At 50.6% G+C, this 19644-nt stretch overlaps 1 protein-coding gene across 3 annotated transcripts in view; it reads left to right on the top strand.

The window, feature by feature from the left end:
• Positions 1-19644, top strand: part of PTPN5 (protein tyrosine phosphatase, non-receptor type 5) — a 58517-nt gene that overhangs the window by 14557 nt on the left and 24316 nt on the right. For 2 of the 3 annotated variants that reach the window (XM_027531928.1, XM_027531929.1), the window contains exons 2-3: positions 266-416; positions 9518-9596. In XM_027531928.1, coding sequence (XP_027387729.1) covers positions 9572-9596 — 25 coding nt within the window. In that variant the 5' untranslated portion in view covers positions 266-416; positions 9518-9571. Of the gene's footprint in view, positions 1-265; positions 417-9517; positions 9597-19644 lie in introns of those variants that run through there. The other variant, XM_027531930.1, reaches the window with a different exon arrangement.

Below are 19644 nucleotides of genomic sequence, written 5' to 3'. Positions count from 1 at the left end.
TTCTGTTCCTGGGGAGGACATACGAGGTAATGGCCCTGCAGCTGTGAACTCCTTCGGATCCCTGGGGACAGGAGTCTCCCCCTCCGGCTCCTTCACTAAGTCACCTGCTGTGTGAATCAAGCTGAGTCACTTCACCACCTGAGCCTCAGTTTCTTCATCTGTAAAATGGGCGTGCTGCCCCCAAAGATCTAGGTGAGGACTGTTTCAAAGAACATATGCAAGGTAACTACTGTTTCGTTCACATTCACTCTCTTCCTATTTTCAGAGTGTTGTTTTCAACAAAGACCAAAAGCCAGAAGAGAAGAGAGCTGAGGACTATGGGCAGCAAGAGGCAGACCTGTTACTACTAGCTGTGTGCCCTTGGGCAGGTCACTGGACTTCTCTGAATCTCCATTTCCTCATCTAGAAACTACAAGGTAATGATTGTATGTTCCTCCTAGGGCCATTGTGAAGATTAAGATCTGCCTTACGTCTCTGGAAAGAAGGGGAGGGAGGAGGAGAACACAAACGAAGAACATGACAAATGAGCACTCGGAAGATGTCCCCGTCCACACTCCCTTCCCGTGCCCCTGTCAGACTGAATTTCTTTCCAGTCGTTTGAGCGTGCCCCGCTTCCTCTCAACTCCAGGCCCCTTCACGGGCCTCCCTTCGGCCTGGAACACCCCAGCTGCTGCTCTGTCACTCCACAAGGCCTGACCTCTCCTTCATGTCCCCTCATCGGTTCCTTCCTGCAAACCTACCCCGACTCTCCTGCCAGTCTCAGGGCCTCACCGGCAGCCCCCACACCTGGCACTTCTCCCATCAAACAGGCCACCTGTGTTCCCTTGCCTTTTGCTTCCCTGTACTCCCCCTCTGTGCTCTGAGAGCCTGCACTTTGCTGTATCCCCAGGGCCTCAGCCTGTGGCCCACACATAGTAGGTGTTTGGTAAGCACTAGTGTTTGGTCATGGAGAAGGCAATGGCACCCCACTCCAGCACTCTTGCCTGGAAAATCACATGGACAGAGGAGCTTGGTAGGCTGCAGTCCATGGGGTCACTAGGAGTCAGACCCGACTGAGCAACTTCACTTTCACTTTTCACTTTCATCATTGGAGAAGGAAATGGCAACCCACTCCAGTGTTCTTGCCTGGAGAGTCCCAGGGACGGTGGAGCCTGGTGGGCTGCTGTCTATGGGGTCGCACAGAGTTGGATACAACTGAAGCGGCTTAGCAGCAGCAGCAGTGTTTGGTCATCACTAGTCAAGCTCATGAGTGTCCCAGACCCTGAATCAGACTCACGTGAAAGATGGAAAACTCTTTCCATCTTGCCCAGCCCCCACCCCTTTGCTGCCTGGGCCTCTCCAGCACCCCTTCGTCTCCCCTTCCCTTGGCTGTCTGCCACGCCCACACCGCTATCTCCCATGAGCAGAGCAAGGTGGAGAAGGCGTCATCATTCATCAGGGCACGTCCCAAGCAGAGGACTCACAGACCCTGTGTTTGGGATCCAGAGCACTCTGAGTTTGCAGTCTGCTCAGACGTGGGGACAGATGGCTGGACAGTGGACAGCTGGGCAGGGAGGGTAGGCAGCTTGGCAGGATGGAAATAGCAGTGAACTAAGCATTGGAAGTCCTGGGCTCGCCTATCTGTTCCACGAGTTTGCTGCACGCATCGGTCTGAGCACTGTGGGTGCCAGCAACAGAAACTGACAGACTTACGCAGGAAAGCTGCTTGTCAGAAGGCTTTGGGGTGTGACACAGGATGACACGTAACTGACCTCTGGTCTTGGGCCGTCCCTGCGGCAAGGGACTGGCAGAGCACCTGGGGAAGAGAGAGGCAACTCCCGAAAGGGAATCGGGATTTTTAAGTGCCTGAAAACAGTTGTTCACACCCTTTGTGACCTGAGGCAAGTACTGAATCTCCCTTGCCTTGGTTTCTCTTTGGGGATATCCTAAAGCCAGCCTCTCTCCTCCATTCACATCTTGTGTGCTTTGTCCAGAGAAAACTTTCTGCCCTGGCCCCAGATAACATCTCTCCCCATCCAGACATTAGGGGATGGTGATGAGGAGGTGACTGAGCACCTATGTGCTTCCCTGCCACTGCCCTGGGAAGGAAGGCGAGGTCGCTCCACCTGTCCACTCTAAAGCACGTGGCTCATTTGCAGGAGGCGGTCAGCCTGGTTCTCCATGAAGCAAGCATGTCCTCTGCCCCTGCACACTGAAGTGCTGATGAGAACCTGGGTGGCATTCTGGGTCCCTTTCTGGCCATGATATGGCCGTCTTCTCCAGGTTGGGAAGCTCCTGGCCAGGTTCTGCCCACCCAGAACCCTCAAAACCACTACCCCTAAGACCCTGCCACTGCCCTCCACCTGACCTTTAATGTGTACATCAACAGGCTTGGGCCCTGAACACCTGGGATGCAGGGGTGGCTGATGGGGTGAATGTGCTCTCAAGTCACTGCTCGGGGAGGCAGGTGCACAAACAGCTAACTACAGCAGCAGAACAAAGTCAGAGGCAGAAAGGAGTAAGAGCCAGTGTGGGGTGGGAGTGGAGATGGGAGAGCTTAATTCTTCCCTGGAGATCAGGAGGTGCTTCATGAAAGAGGTGATGGGGAGAATTAGTAAAATTTGACAGGAGGGGGAAAAGAAACATCAGGCTAAGGTAACAGCATGAACAGAGGCCTGGAAGTCGGAGTGGACAGGTTTGGTCCTGAGGACATGGCCGTGTAGTGGGATTCAAGCTTTGGGAGGTGGTGGAGACTCCGTGTGGACACTTTGGGGTGTCTAGAGCCTAGAGCCATTGTCCCCAACCTTCTTAGTGCCAGGGATCAGTTTCATGGAAGACAGTTTCTCCACGGATGGGGGCGGGGGTGGTGTTGGGATGATTCAAGCACATCACGGTTATTGTGTATTTTATTTCTATTTATTCTTTATTTCTACGTATTCTTTATTCATCCGCTTCACCTCAGACCATCAGGCATTAGATCCCAAATGTTGGAGACCCCTGCTCTAGCGAGCCCTGGGAGCCCCAGGAGCAGGAAACCCAAGGTAGAAGGCATATCTGCCTGGGATTGGGTGAGGAGGTTCCTGGGGGCTCAGCCTCCCACCCAGAGATGCTGGCTTCAGCATCCCAGCTCCTCCTCACCCACCTGGGAGGAGAGTGCAGACTCCTCTACCTCCCTCCCCAAACCTGTCAGCTGTTTCTCTGCATGCATCCTGGGCAAAGCTGACATCCACTCCAGGATGTCTCCTAAGAGCACCCACACATCACCGTCCCACCCTCCAGGCAGAGGTGATGTGCCCACAGTCCCTCCCAGGCAGGCCTCTGTTAACACTCTTCACCCAGTCCCCAGTGTTACCTGATCTGTCTCCCCCATCGGCCACAAGCTCCTGGAAAATAAGGTGGGCTGGTCCAGGCTGAGTCTCCAGCACCCCGCCAGGGGCACCAGTACCTTCAAACATGAGTGGACGAATGACACTGATGACATTTAAGGTTCCAGGAGCCTAGGATCTAGGGGTGGAGCCTAGGGATGAAGCCTCAGGGGTCCAGATTGAAAGAGGATTGCCCAAAGTCGTTAAGCAAGGGGGGAGCGGAGTTTAAAAGGTAAGTTTGCATCATAGCAGCACTATTCACAACACCCGAAAGGTGGAAGCAGTCCAGAAGTCCGTCAGATGGTGGATGGGTGAAATGTACTTTGCCCGTTGAGTTGGATATTAACCAGCTGTTAAAGGAAATTAAGTACTGACACATGCTAGAGCGGGGATGAACCTAGAAAATGTTATGCTGAGTGAAAGGATCCAGACACAAAAGGCTTCAATATTGTAAGATTCCATTTAGTTGAAATACACAGAACAGGCAAATCTGTGAGAGACAGGAAGAGGATTAGTGGTTGCCAGAGGCTGAGGGAGGGGAGGATGGGAGGGACTCCTTAAGGGGTCCCGGCTTTTCTTTTGGGGTCGATGAAACTCTTCTGGAACTAGATGATGGTGGTGGTTTCACAACATTATGGATGTAATAAGTACCCTGGAACCGTATGTTTTCAGTTCAGTCGCTCAGTCGTGTCTGACTCTCTGCGACCCCATGAACCGCAGCACACCAGGCCTCCCTGTCCATCACCAACTCCCAGAGTCTACCCAAATTCTTGTCCATCGAGTCGGTGATGCCATCCAGCCATCTCATCCTCTGACGTCCCCTTCTCCTCCTGTCCTCAATCTTTCCCAGCATCAGAGTCTTTTCCAATGAGTCAACTCTTCGCATGAGGTGGCCAAAATATTGGAGTTTCAGCTTCAGCATCAGTCCTTCCAAAGAACACCCAGGACTGATCTCCCTTAGGATGGACTGGTTGGATCTCCTTGCAGTCCAAGGGACTCTCAAGTGTCTTCTCCAATACCACAGTTCAAAAGCATCAATTCTTCGGCGCTCAGCTTTCTTCACAGTCCAACTCTCACATCCATACATGACCACTGGAAAAACCATAGCCTTGACTAGACGGACCTTTGTTGGCAAAGTAATGTCTCTGCTTTTTAATATGCTGTCTAGGCTGGTCATAACTTTCCTTCCAAGGAGTAAGCGTCTTTTCATTTCATGGCTGCAGTCACCATCTGCAGCAATCTTGGAGCCCAGAAAATAAAGTCAGCCACTGTTTCCACTGTTTCCCCATCTATTTGCCATGAAGTGATGGGACCAGACGCCATGATCTTAGTTTTCTGAATGTTGAGCTTTAAGCCAACTTTTTCACTCTCCTCTTTCACTTTCGTTAAGAGGCTCTTTAGTTCTTCTTCACTTTCTGCCATAAGGGTGGTGTCATCTGCATATCTGAGGTTATTGATATTTCTCCTGGCAGTCTTGATTCCAGCTTGTGCTTCCTCCAGCCCAGCATTTCTCATGATTTGAAATGGTTTAAATGGTGAATTTTATGTTATGTGAATATTACCCCGGACGTAGTTTGGGACCAGATCAGGTAACCACCAACTGGGTCTAATGTCTGTTCCTCAAACCTATGCCACTAATCACCCTTCCTACAACAGACCTCCTCAGCCCAGGGACAGGGGAGCCTGTGGCACCTCTTGGTTCAAGGGAAGCCCCACCCAGGTGGCAGGATTTCTATTCAAGTGCCTCTGCTGTGTCCTGGCCTACATCACTTCCTCAGCCTGTTGACCAACTACTTCCGGTTAATGCCAAATACTCTATCCATCTCGAGCCTCTGGGGTGCTCCCCTGTTTCTGTTTGTACCATGAAAGAAGTTCTTTTCCTTGTGACCCCTCATCCACCTATAAACATCCTTTAAGAACCAGCTCCTATATTCCCCTTGCCGAAGACATCCCCTCCACCCCCTCACCACAAGCTGAGCTCCCCAAGGTATCACGTGCATGCAGTCTATTAAAGCTGGTGGGGGAGCAATAGTGTTTGCTTGTGTGTCTCCCCAGAAGACTGGGAGTTGTGGGGGGAAGGGCCTGGTGTGTTTGTCACTGTGTTCCTAGTTTTGCTGCCTTGCTCCCCGAAGCTGCTCAGTGAGCGCTTGTTGAATGGGGCAGTGACTTTGGAAAGGTTCTTCCCCTCCCACACACATTCTCCATCGGTGAGGGAGGGACAGGCCGGGTGATCTCCTAGTCCCTTTATCTCAGGGGTTCTCTGGTTTCTAAGAGTAGCGGTGAGGGGCCAGTCCAGCAAGTGGCTGCCTGTGGTCACAGGCCAGTTTTCTTCTCCTGTGTCCCCAGCTGGTTGAAGTGGATAAAGGAAGAGAAGGAGCCTGCAGTAATGCACAGCAAGCAGCTATTTCTGCTCTTGGCTGGGAGGAAGGAGGACAGTGCCCAGAGACTGGGCTTCTCGAGTCAGCCTGAATGCACCAGCTCTTCCCTTTGGAAATCTAATTCAAACCCTCCCCTAAACAGCCTCACCATGCAGGTTTTGGCGAGGTTGCCTGGAGTCCTTCGACTGCAGGGCCCAGAGCAGGCTCTTGCTTCATTGTCCTCTCCAGATGAGAGGTGCTACTCTTTCTGCTTTCCTGATGATGAAATTAGTCATTTTCTAGGAAGCTTATTTATAGAGTCCGCTGCACACATGCAGGGCTGAGCTATTCTGAACACGACTTGGGGCCTGGGAGGCTTGAGGTGAGAAAGCAGCTGTGAGTCACTCGTGGGTCCTATTGCAGAGGTATCTGGATATACCTGGGTTACCTTTTTGCACCGAGCCAAGGGTCAGACCTCTGGGGCTACCCTCCAGCCAGGGCGCTCTTCAAGGTAAAGAAAGCAAAAGCTGTGGATCAGGAGGTCGGGGGTAAGTGTTCTCCATCCCCATCTGCTGGCTACCCACGCGGCATATAACCTGGGGCCAGGCAGACTCCCTTCTGTGCCTCCGTTTCCTCCTCTGCTAAATGAAAGGGCTTCCAGCTCCGTGATACTGGTCTGCTGTGGACTGCAGCAGGGGAGAAGGGTTCCAAGTGCCTTTATGAAGATCTGCCTTCAAAAAGGCAGCTCAGATAATGGCTATGTTTGAGGGGCCTGAGGTTTTTTTCAAGAAGGTCAGGGCAATGTTCACTTATTCACCGAGTGTTTGTTTATGTATTGAACACCCGCTATGGAGCGGGCACCAAGCGAGACTTCGAAGCTACAGTGATAAATGAAACCCAAATGGTGGTCCCTGCCCTCATGTCACTTATAATCCAATGTTGGTCAAATAATGGCATAAGGTAAAATGAAATTTCAAACTTTGTCAAAGGCTATGAGTAAAAACTAATGGGAAGGAGACCTTGGGGGGCAGTGCGGTGGGAGGAACTCTCCAGGCAGGGAGAAAAGCACGTGCAAAGGCACTGTGTAGAAAAAAGCCTGCCCTGTTGTAGCTAGAGTGCAGAGGTTAAAAGGGAAAGGGGCATGAAATAAGGCTGGAGGGATGAATGGAGGACAGAACGTTCAAGATCTGGTAAGCCACATCTAAGGATTATTGTCTTTGTTTTGAGTGTAATAGGATGCCATTCAAGTATTTTTTAAAAGAAGCAAGTTATATGGTAAGTGTGAAAGAGTTGATTCTCGCTCAGGCCTGCCCTATCCAGTTGTGCAGGTTGTAAACTGCACAACCTACAAAGCCATATATATTAGAGAATGTTTCAGAGGCCAGCCTGAGTGAATGCCAGAGACCAGTTAAAAGACTGCCTCAGGAATCTAGGCAAGAGATGCTGCCCTGGACCAAGATGTAGGTGGCAGAGAGAGGGGAAAAGTGGAGAGACTCCAGAGACATTTAAAGGGCCTTGAAGATAGCATTTGTCTCTATGCAGGAGAGCCAGGCCCTGGGGGTTGGGATTCTCAGAGATCGTGCCACCTGGAGTGAGGAAAGAGTAAAACAGTTGCCAGTTGAGAGCAGAAGATGTCAGAATCAAAAGGGGCATCCTTACCCCAACCTCTGTGCCCGTCACTGTTTCAAGGTTGCAGTTGGGCCTGGAGTCGGCTTCAGGACCAGTCCAAGAGTCAGGATTGCAGGGCTAGTGGGTGGAGAGGCAGCTGACCTCTTGAACTTCTTGGAAGTGCTATGATAGCAAGGGCAGATTAAAGTTTCTTCTGGCTGCCAGTTTCAGAAATCAAATCCCACCATCTTAAGCTAAAATATTGGAATTTATTGGAAGGATCAAAATCACCATAGACAGTAACTGCAGCCATGAAATTAAAAGACGCTCCTTGGAAGAATAGCTATGACAAACCTAAACAGCGTATTAAAAAGCAGAGACATTACTTTGCCAACAAAGTTCCCTTTAGTCAAAGCTATGTTTTTTCCAGTGGTCATGTATGGATGTAAGAGCTGAACTATAAAGAAGGCCGAGGGCTGAAGAATTGATGCTTTCAAACTGTGGTGCTAGAGAAGACTCTTGAGAGTCCCTTGGACTGTGAGGAGATCCAACCAGTCAATCCTAAAGGAGATCAACCCTAAATATTCATTGGAAGGACTGATGCTGAAGCTCCAATACTTTTGGCCACCTGATGAGAAGAGCTGACTCACTGGAAAATACCCTGATGCTGGGAAGATAGAAGGCAGGAGAAGAAGGGGGCGGCAGAGGATGAGTTGGTTGGATGGCATCACCGACTCAAAGGACATGAGTTTGAGCAAGCTCCGGGAGGTTGTAAAGGACAGGGAAGCCTGGTGTGCTGCAGTCCATGGGGTCGCAAAGAGTCAGACACGACTGAGTGACTGAACAACAGCAATTGGAAGGATCCTGGGGCATCTGATGGTCTTAACAGGCATGTTGCTCAGTCAAGGTTCAGAATGGGCCGGAATGCAGAAGCTCCTATGGCCTCAGCAACAGATGTTTCTGGACCCTCTCTCCAGGGCACTGTGGCTACCATGGTTCAGCCCTCAGAATACATTTGAAAAGTGCAGGGGAGAGGTTCTGATTGTCCCAGGCTGGTGGGCTTGTCCAGCCGCGGATCAGTCAGCTGCTGCTAGGGGTCGGACCAAGGGCAGGCAGAGCCCCTGGAGCCCACGCTGTGCAGCAGGCCCTTCCCAAAGCAGGGGAAGCCCTGAGAACAGAGCAGTCACTGAGGATATGTCAGATGACACAAACTTCCTGAAAAATGAAAGTGAAAAGGGAAAGTCGTGTCCAGCTCTCTGCGACTCCACGAACTGTAGCCCACCAGGCAACTCTGTCCATGGGATTCCCCAGGCAAGAATACTAGAGTGGGTTGCCATTCCCTTCTCTGGGGCATCTTCCTAACCCAGAAGATACCCAGACAGTATCTTCTTTACCGTCTGAGTCACCAGGGAAGTCCACAGAAACTCCCTGGGGTCTGGATAATCTCCAGCAAACTTTTTCCAGCTTACTGGGTAAAGGAGAAACTCTAGACCCAAGCCTAGTCCTGAAAGGTACCCTGATAAAGAAGGTTTTCTGATTTCAGAAGGAAATAGAACATTTAGAATATGCAAATACATTGACAGCTACTTTTTCTAGCTATTTCTAGAGAAGAGTTTTGCATACCACTTTGTACTGCCTGAGCCACAGGAAATGGGCAGGGCATGGGGGAGGGCTGGACACAGATTGTATGTCACCCAGATCCCTCTTGACCACTCATGGTTCAAACCCACAGAAACTCAGAGGCAGAATGGCACAGCAGTGCAAATGTGAGCCTGGAGTCCTAGACTGTAATTTCATACCCCGCTCTACCCAAAGGTGCTGTGTGACCTGAGGCAGGATACTTAATTTCTCTGAGCCAAGCGGAATGATCCCTAATTCATGGGGTCCTGGTGAAGACTCAGTGTGATAAAGTTTGTGAAGTGCTTTGCATGACGTAAGCCCTCCTTCTATGGTGGAGATATGGTGCTGGTGGTGGTTTTAGTGATGCTGCTGCTGGTTACTCCACATGGAAGACACCTGCAAAACTCTGCCCCTGCCTCTCCAGCTTGACCCCTCCATAGGTTGGTCTTTTCCTCAGGTCCCCCTAATGGGACAGGGTTATTCCAAAGGACCCGGTGCAGGAAAGGAAGGCTTTTCCTCTTTGCTCAGGGTTTTGTCTTGATCCCCACTCATCAACAGCCTCACCTCCCATTTTTCGTCCTGCTGCAGGAGTGAGAGCAAGAGAACCACACTGCTGATGACTCCGAGGGAGGGGCCCTGGACATGTGCTGCAGCGAGAGGCTGCCCGGTGAGTCTTCCCAGCACCCAGGTGCTCCCAGAGCTCTGAACGGAGGCAGAGAGTCCCCAAGGACCCTGGGGCTGGAGGAGAACCTGGGTGGCTGTGAATCAGCTCGAGAGGAGTGACTTGGCTGGTCTGTAGGTCTTCGTTTCAGTGAAGATTTGTTTTGCGAATCCCTGATGTCTTTCTGATACCATTTGGAGCTGCTCTAGACTCAGCTGGAGGGAAGAGCAGGCAGCTGAAGGTGTGTGGGGAGGGTGGCGAGACGGGTGGAGAGCTAGGGAGTCCAGACTTGACTGGGACATGACCACTGGCCAGTGGTATCCTGGGCAGACTTCGAAAGGTAAGATGAGGAAACACAGCCTCGCTGTGGCATGAATCAAGGGTAGGGGACGATGTGGAGAAGCGCCTTGACAGGGTGGGGAGAAGCCTGGCTGTGAACATCCAGTTATACTGCCTGAGTCCCATTCACTGCTCTTGTGCGGAGTGTGGACCGTGGCCATTGCTGTCACCACAGAGCTATTACCAAGGCACTCCTGCCCATGAGGTGGCAGCCCATCCCAGTTAGAGACCAGATACCTAAGTCATGATAAATCGCTTTGGAAGGAAGGAAGGAAGGAGGGTGGAGGAAGTTATTTTGTGTGCTTTTACCTTTTATGAAAGTTCTTATTGATTTTTCCCTCCTAATAACAAACATCCATTGTAGAAATATTAGAAAATAAAGACAAGTTTAAAAAAAAAATGGAAAAGAAAAATCACCATAATCCTGTCACACCGCATACATTTTCATATTTCCTTTTCCAAAAGTGTTAGTGTTAATTACTCAGTCATGTCCAACTCTGCAACCCCATGGACTAGCCCACCAGGCTCCTCTGCCCATGGGATTTTTCCAGGCAAGAGTACTGGAGTGGATTGCCATTTCCTCCTTCAGCAGAACTTCCCGACCACAGATCAAACCCAGGTTTCCTGCATTACAGGTGAATTATTTACCACCTGAGCCACCAGGGAAGCCCCTCCCTTGCCAGACCTCTTTGTTAAGGAAAAATCAACAGCTTTTGAATTCTAATTTTGAAGTCTCAGACCTGTTCAGTTCAGCTCAGTCGTGTCCAACTCTTTTTGACCCCATGGACTGCAGCACACCAGGCCTCCCTGTCCATCACCAACTCCCGGAGTTTACTCAAACTCATGTCCATCAAGTCATCCAACCATCTCATCCCCTATCGTCCCCTTCTCTTCCCGCCTTCAATCTTTCCCAGTGTCAGGGTCTTTTCCAATGAGTCAGCTCTTCGCATCAGGTGGCCAAAGTATTGGAGTTTCAGCTTCAGCATCAGTCCTTCCAATGAACACCCAGGACTGATCTCCTTTAGGATGGACTGGTTGGATCTCCTTGCAGTTCAAGGGACTCTCAAGAGTCTTCTCCAGCACCACAGTTCAAAAGCATCAATTCTTCAGCACTCAGCTCAGACCTGTAGCTTGTCAGAAACCTCATGATTGGCAAGGAAGCTTAGAGTATTGAGTCTTCAGCGACCCTCTTTAAGAAAGACACAGAAAATAACCAGGTGTGACTCTAAAGCGATGACTGTTTGTTTTTTTAATTTATTTATTTTAGTTGGAGGCTAATTACTTTACAATATTGTAGTGGTTTTTGCCATACATTGATATGAATCAACCATGGGTGTACATGTGTTCCCCATCCTGAACCCCCCTCCCACCTCCCTCCCCATCCCATCCCTCTGGGTCATCCCAGTGCACCAGCCCTGAGCACCCTGTCTCATGCATCGAACCTGGACTGGCGATCTGTTTCATATATGATAATATACATGTTTTAATGCTGAGAGAATAGCGATGACTGTTTAAGCAGTTGTTTTATTCACACCAGGAGCCGGGACCCCAGTAACTGATGAAGCTCCTCCAGCCTCCTAATGAGCATTTGGCCCTTTGACGTAATTCATACCTTGTCCAGTAGGGGGTGCCATTGCTCAAAACACTTTTGATGGCCTGTTAAAGTAGGCTAGGGCTTCCCTGGCGGCTCAGATGGTAAAGCTTCTGTCTACAATGCGGGAGACCTGGGTTCGATCCCTGGGTTGGAAAGATTCCCTGGAGAAGGAAATGGCAACCCACTCCAGTACTGTTGCCTAGAAAATCCCATGGACGGAGGAGCCTGGTGCAGGCTACTGCCCATGGGGTCGGACACGACTGAGCGACTTCACATTCACGTTTAAGGTAGGCTAGGATGGATGCCATCGCACCAAAGTCCTTGTGGGAACCCAAAACAGCTATCTTGAGGAAAAAAATTCTCCAAAGGGCTATGAGAGCTGTCTACAAACATCTGAAAGGCTGTGTTGTGAAGGGGACAGCATATCCATTCTGTATGTCTCAGAAAGAGGGCATAAATCCAATACATAAAAATTTTAAAAAGAGACCTTGTTGGCCCACAGGATACAGAACTTTCTTTTTGACTCTAAAAGAAATCTGGTCCCGGAACTTGATAATTCAAGACAAAACGAGTGTTCCGTCACTCGAGGCATTCAAGTATTGTCCGGATAGACGTTGGAAATTTCCGCAAAGGGTGGGAGGTCGAGATGACATCACAGTCCTTTCAACTATTAAACGGTTCTGTGATTCAGATATGAGTCATAGAATTCAGAGATGATTCTACAAACAGGGATGGCCCCACTGGCTAGAAAAAAATCTACAGAAAATAGGACATAGTGTATAGGAATCCAGAGTAGCATAGTGTGGAGGAAAGAACTCCGGGTCTGGCCTTAGAATCCGGCTGTTCTGTATACAAGCTGTGTGTTTATGCACAAGTCACTTAACCTTGCTGGTGCTCTAGTCCTTTGTTTGTGAATGGAGACAACAATGTGTACATTTATCCTCACCAGGATGAAATAAATGTAATCACACGAGCAGTCATTCCACAAATACTTGTTGAGCACCTACTGTGTGTCAGATGCTATGCTAGGAATATAGTGGAATGTGCTAGGAATAAGCATAGTCCTTGCCCTGCTTGGAGCTGCTTCTGGAAAATAGCATGAAGCCACTGCAGAGAGGCTGCAGTAATAAGCGTGATGTGTTCCAACCCTCTTTCCCATTCCTCCCCAAAAGCCAACAACCAGCAGAAGATGGAAGGGGAGTAGTGATCACCTCCACAGGGCCAGCACATTGCCCTCCTGGTGCCAGGCACTGTACTAAATGCTTTTACATGTAAGCCAAGGGGCGGGGACACCAGCAGGGTATGTGAGGAGTCAGCTCATTCCTAACACTCTCTACTGGGAGAGAGCGTCAGAGTCCACAGGTAAAGGGCTCGAGCCCACAAATCCACCCTCCACTTCAGATGCCAGTCACAAGCCCAGGTTGTTACCTGTGCTTTTTGGTGACCCGCTACCAACTGGAGGTTCCAACAACCCCCTCCAACTCAGGATGCCAATCGCAAGTCCTGAAGGTCACCTGTACTTCCGACCTATGATTGGCTCTATATCAGAGGTTCCCACAACACTGCCCTCAGGTTTGCTAGAATGGCTCTCAGAACTCAGAGAAACATTTTTAGATCCCCAATTTATTATAAGAGGATATTAAAGGATGCAGAAGATGACCGCCCAGACCGAAGACAGTGCGTCAGGCAGGGTGTCGGTTTCCCTGCTCAGAGGCCCCTTCCTCTCTCAGCACCACTCTCCCTGCATCTGTGCGATCACTGGCCCGCAGGCTCTCCAGTCCTGTCCTTTTGGATGTTTCCTGAGGCTGTATTACATAAACACGATTGATTAAATCGTTGGCCATTGGTGAATGATTCCATTTTGAGGTCAGGCCTGGGACTGGAAAGTTCCAGTGCTCTAATCACATGGTTCTCCTGGCTACCAGCCCCCATCCTTGGGTGGGATCCAAAAGGCACCTTCCCTGAAGCATTTTCAGGAGCTAAAGATGTGACCAAATATTATCTCATTGCTCTTCTAGCTCAAGAAATTGCAAAGGTTTTGGAAGATATGAGCTAGGAACTGTGGATAAAGGCCAAGTATATATGAGAAATATATATTTTGGTCATCCGAATGACCAATTATAAATTTCTTCTGAATCATAATATAGTACATATCTCACTCAGTCCTCTCTGCTGCCCTAGGAAGTTCAGTTCAGTTCAGTGGCTCAGTCATGTTCGACTCTCTGCGACCCCATGGACTGCAGCATGCCAGGCTTCCCTGTCCATCACCAACTCCCAAAGCTTGCTCAAACTCATGTTCATCGAGTCGGTGATGCCATCCAACCATTTCATCCTCTGTCGTCCCCTTCTCCTCCTGCCCTCAATCTTTCCCAGCATCAGGGTCTTTTCAAATGAGTCAGTTCTTCAAATCAGGTGGCCAAAGTATTGGAGCTTCAGCATCAGTCCTTCCAATGACTGATTTCCTTAAGGATTGACTGGTTTGGTCTCCTTGCAGTCCAAGGGACTCTCAAGAGTCTTCTCCCACACCACAGTTCAAAAGCATCAGTTCCTCGGCGCTCAGCTTTCTTTATAGTCCAACTCTCACATCCATACATGACTACTGGAAAAACCATAGCTTTGACTAGACAGACCTTTGTAGGCAAAGTAATGTCTCTGCTTTTTAATATGCTTTCTAGGTTGGTCATAGCTTTTCTTCCAAGGAGCAAGTGTCTTTTAATTTCATGGCTGCAGTCACTATCTGCAGTGATTTTGGAGCCCAAGAAAATAAAGTCTCACTGTTTCCATTGTTTCCTTAGGAAACAATGATTGCCCTGGGAAATTAGGTATTATTTCCCTAGGAAATACAATGATTGCCCTAAGAAATCAGATATTATTTGCTATCCCCCATCTCATAGAAGAAAGGGGCTTTCCTGGTGGCTAAGATGATAAAGAATCCACCTGCAATGCAGGATACCTGGGTTCGATCCCTGGGTCTGAAAGATCCCCTGGAGAAGGGAATGGCTACCCACTCCATTATCCTTGGCTGGACAATTTCATGGACAGAGAAGCTTGGTCGGCTACAGTCCATGGGGTCGTAAAGAGTCAGACACAACTGAGCTACTAACACTTTCAGTTTTCTCATAGAAGAAAGGACCAGGGTCCAGAGAAGTTAGAGAGTCTGTCCAGCTTCGTTTAGCTGGTGTTTGGTAGAGGGAGGCTTCATTCAGGCAGTTTCCTTCCGGAGCCCAGGAGCCACTGCCCCATTCTGTTTCCTTGTCACCATTTAGCCATCATCTTCTCCTGGCACCTTGTGGACTGAGGCAGAAATGACTAAGGTGTGTATGTCTCCAGGGAGGCATTAGGAGGAGTTGAGTGACGTCACTATGCCTGTCTCCATCTGTGTGCTCTTGCTCTGGGAAGCCTGCCTGCCAGGGCCCAGGCAAGTTATGTGCCCCTCTAGACATCTTGATTGATACTGAAATAACTTTTTGTCTGTTTCCTCCGTGGGGCCATGAGCTCTTCGAAGGCAACGGCCTCTCTCTTCCATCCTCCATGGCAGCATTTATTCACTCATCTCTTCATCCGTTTACTCACCATTCATTGACCACCTCCATGTGCCAGGCACTCTGTAAGTACTAGAAATTAACAGTGAGCCAACCTGAGAAAATTTTCCACTCTCACAGGACAGGATCGTGAACTAGCTAAGATCAGGCATTCTGAACCCAAACGTGGCTCCACCACCGGGGTGATTGTGGGCAGGCTCCTTAGCCTCTTAGTACCTTCCGTTTACAAAAACCGCAAGAATGACATTCACTCCCACGTGGAACTGTTGGAGGATGAAATGAATGAATGGAGCGCAAAACAGTGCCTGGAATGTAGCGAGTGTTGCATAAACATCTGTGGGACTTCCCTGGTGATCCAGTGGCGAAGAGTCCCGGCTCTCAATGCAAGGGTCCCGGTTTGATCCCTGGTCAGGGAACTATGTCCCACATGCCGAAACTAAAAAAGATTGCACGTGCTGCAGTAAAAATTGAAGATCCTTTGTGCTGCAGCTAAGACCTGGCACGACCAAATAAATAAATGTTAAAAAAAAAATACATAGGCATTGCTATTAAGCAAAAGATAGACAATAAATAAGGAGAATACATAGTAGGGCAGATGGTGATAGTGCTATGGAGAAATCAAAGCCATGCAAGGAGGAGTTGGAAAGGACTGGGACGCGGGGGGTGGGGTGGGATGGGGCTTGGCATTATGAATAGGGTAGCCCTGAAACCTGATAAGGAGTAGACTTCCACAGTTTTCATCAGCCAGAACCACTGACCTAAGCCTCCACTTGGACCTAAAAGAAGATGGAGATATACAGGACCAGAGACTTGGGACATTGGGCCTTTAGAATGAGCCCACGGGCCTGGCAAGCAGTTGCATAACGATGGTGTAAAAATACAGCCCTTGAGTAATCTCTCCCCCTCCCAGCTGTCTTCCCCACTGGGCAAGACTAAGAGGCAAGGCAGAGTGAGGACCAGCCATTCCTGGGTGACTCACTCATTCCTACACACACTGCCAGGCGGGGGCAACACGGCCAACATTCCTGGGGCCGCGGTCATCCAGACCTGAGCTGGCGCCAAGCAGGTCATCCAATCCTCCCAGACTGAGATTTCTGGGCGAAAACATCATCAGGCATCGCCAACACCTGCAGGCAGCCCACAGCTGCCCCCGGGACAGGCAGGCTCGCTCGCACGCCCGGAGGCGTTCCACGCAGGCGCACACGTGCTGGTGTTTGCTCACTTGTCACAGCCTCATGCTCATGTATTCACGTGCACGTCATACCCACACTCAGTCCCCTGGGCACACGCAGCTGCCACACCTGCGCGTCTTCTTCCTCTTGCGCACCCAAGACCTCTCAGCTCCATCGCCCTGTCATCCAGCCCTTTCCACGAGAGATGAGCTTAGAGGCGGACTCGCTTCCTTGTTCACTGTTTCCTCTTTAGGGCTCTTTCTTTCCTGAAGCCACGCCCCCTTCTCCTGCACGTTCAGATATGCAGGCTTGTTCCTTCCCTCTGCTTCTCCACCCTGTCACCAGCCCTCACTGCATGCAGTTCCTAGGTGCTGTGATGGACAAGGGCGTGCACACACTCCCCTGTGTGCACATAGGTTTTTTTCCAGCATGCACACACTCTTTTCCACATGCTCACCCTCCTCTTGTACTTCCCCCTCGCTTGCTCACTTCCTTGCTCATTTACTTGCTCACAGTCACCCAAACACACTTATACATGCAAACTCACACTCCCCAACCCCCCTTCTGTGTGTAGGTGTTCACATTTGCGAGGAACGAGGCAAGCCTGCTGATGCTGGGGCCTTGGCTCCTGCCGAAAGCACCAGTGCAGGCCTGGCCTGGGACCAGCAGCTTCCTCAGGGCCGTGGGGCAGAGGAAGGAGGTGAATAAGGGGCTTCCTTGGCTTCCCTGGTGGCTCAGTGGTAAAGGATCCACCTGCCGATACAGGAGACATAGGTTCGATCCCTGATCCCAGAGGAGCCCTCATGCCGCAGAGCAGCCAAGCCCATACTCCACAACCATGAAGCCTGCGCTGTAGACCTGGGGAGCTGCAGCTACTGAGTCCAAGCACCCTAGGGCCCGTGCTCCACAACGAGAGAAGCCCCTGCAGTAAGCAGCCCACACGCCAGCGCTGGAGGGTAGTCCCTTCTTAACACAGCTCGAGAAAAACCCACGCAGCAACAGAAACCCAGCGCAGCGAAAAATAAACAAAGATAAAAGTATTTTTTAAAAAAGACAACAGTAGGTGCTGATGATGGCATGATGTCACCGTGTGTTGTACACAGCACTGCCAGCAGGCAGCTCCATGGGCAGGCCTGTTCCCAACGTTGGCAGGGACCAAGGTCAGACTGCAGGTGGGGCGCCACCCCCTGCCCTGTCCTGCATGGTGGGGGCTCTTGTGTGCATGCATAGGGGCACGTCAGTCTGTGTGTGCAAGCACGGTGCACACTCCACCCTGCTAGCTGACCCTCGGTCACCCCTCAGACCTAAAGATACCCTTGTGGAAGGCCATGTCTCCCCTCAGAATGGTGTTCCTGCCTTCCTGAAGGCTTCAGGCCATTTGGACAGAGGGTCCTGGAGTCCTCACTGCCAAAGCATGGCCTGAAAAGAGGGGCATGGGCACATATCCTGGGCCCAGTGGACCTCTCGTCTCCTGGGGAGTGGTATGGCCAGAAGGGAGGGAGTGCAGGGCCCTGCTCAACCTGGCAGTCTGGGGCTGACCCAACCCCAGGGATTTTTTTTTCTTTTTTTAGCTGTGTTGGGTCTTCACTGCTGTGTGGTCTTTTCTCTAGTTGCAGCAAGTGGCAGCTGCTCTCTAGTTGTGGCTTCATTGCAGTGGCTTCTCTTGAAGCCACAGGCTCTAGGGCCCTCGGGCTTCGGTAGCTGTGGCACGTGGGCTCCGTAGTTGCAGCTTCCAGGCTCTAGAGCGCAGGCTCAGTACTTGTGGCACACAAGCTTGGTTGCTCCATTGCATGTGGGGTCTTCCTGAACCAGGGATCAAACCCATGGCTCCTGCATTGGCAGGCGGATTCTTTACCACTGGACCGGCAGGGAAGCCCCAGCCCCAAGGATCTTAACAGGAGTTGGTTAATCCTGCAGGGGCATCTATGGAGACAGTCACCAAGGCATGGAATCTCCCTCCAGAAAGCCAATGAAATTACTTACGGCATGTTGGTGAACCCATTCAGACAAAGAGAAACTCAGGGGTCCTTGGCAGTCAGCTCTGTTTCACTAAGTCTATGAATCGTGGCGGAGTCCTCTTTCTACAGCTCTCCCAGTTCCAGGACGCGGGCAGCTTGAAGGGTCCTCTGCTTTCGTTCATTCTTTCCACACTGGCCCTTGGCCCCACTTCCAGCTCAGCTGGTTTTGTTTAGACCTGGGAGAGGAGAGGGTGGTGATGGTTGGCAGCTTTAGAGTACTGTCAGGCATACTCCCCTGTGTGCGGCCTGGTTACCTTCAGAGGTCCTCACAAGGCCCCTCTCTGGTTTCGTTCATTTATTTTTCTCTTTTGTCTCCCACTGCCGTGTCCCTTCTCCTTGTAGTTAATGTGCTCTAATGTTTCATGTGTATTTTGTTCCTTTGTTTCTGTGTTCTCTTGTAGAACAGGGGGCAATATTTCGTGCATGTGTGTCTATTTTAAATTTGTACCTGTTGCATTCAATCTCATTCTTCTCGTCAGCAGCCCCGTTTCTGAGATCCTTCCACAGTGCCATCTGTCCTCTGACCCTTTGCTCCCAAGCCTTGCAGTGTATTCCCCAGTGTGTCTCTGGATCTGCACATGGCCTACCAGCTCCCCCAAGCGATGGACGTGTAGGTGCCCCCCTCCTCCCAGCCCACCACAGGTAGCACAGGAGGGAACTTTGGCTTGTGTGTTTCCTGGGACTGTGTAAGGATTCCCCACCCCCACCCCCCCCAGCAGAAGCACTCATTTCTAGAGTTTTCTACTTCCCAGATTGGTTCCAGCAGAGAATCTGAAAGAAACTGGAACACAGAAAACCAGGAGGAAGTGGTGTGGGTGGAGGCTAGGGAGACACACAGGAGCATGCTGGGCCATTATTGATGGCCATGGCGGGGATCTGGGTCCTTATCCCAAGAACAAGGGGCAGCCATTGAATAAAACTACAGCAAGGGCTCAGATTTGTTTGCTTTTTTTTTTTTTTAAGGAAACAGTGGATCTTTAGTGCCAGAAGGACCCTTAGAGATCTCTAGGCACACTCTGAATTTACAGTAGGCCTCTGAGGCCCACAGAGGCCATGAGATGCCGAGGGCCACAGAGCCCACTAGTTAACAGAGCCAGAACTGCTAGCCAGGCCCCCCGCCACTTGGCCAGTGTTGTGGGCCTCCCTGGTTGCCGAGGGCTATCTGAAAGCAGCAGCCTCTGCTGGGCTGGGGTTTGTCAGCATATCTGTCCCTGGACGGGGGAGGCAGGATCTTGGGTCGACCTTGCTCACCCCCTATCCCCTGGACTTTCTAAGACCTCTGAGGGCACTTAGCAGGACCCACCCTCCTGCTTCCAGGGAGGGAGGCCTCAGACTATCAGACACCCACAGACCGCCCTATGAAACATCCCTTGCTGGCTCAATGAGTGA

This window comes from Bos indicus x Bos taurus, chromosome 29 (genome assembly GCF_003369695.1).
Source record: "Bos indicus x Bos taurus breed Angus x Brahman F1 hybrid chromosome 29, Bos_hybrid_MaternalHap_v2.0, whole genome shotgun sequence".
NCBI lineage: Eukaryota > Metazoa > Chordata > Mammalia > Artiodactyla > Bovidae > Bos > Bos indicus x Bos taurus.
Note: the sequence above shows the minus strand (reverse complement) of the source record. Positions and strands in the feature narration are given on the sequence as shown.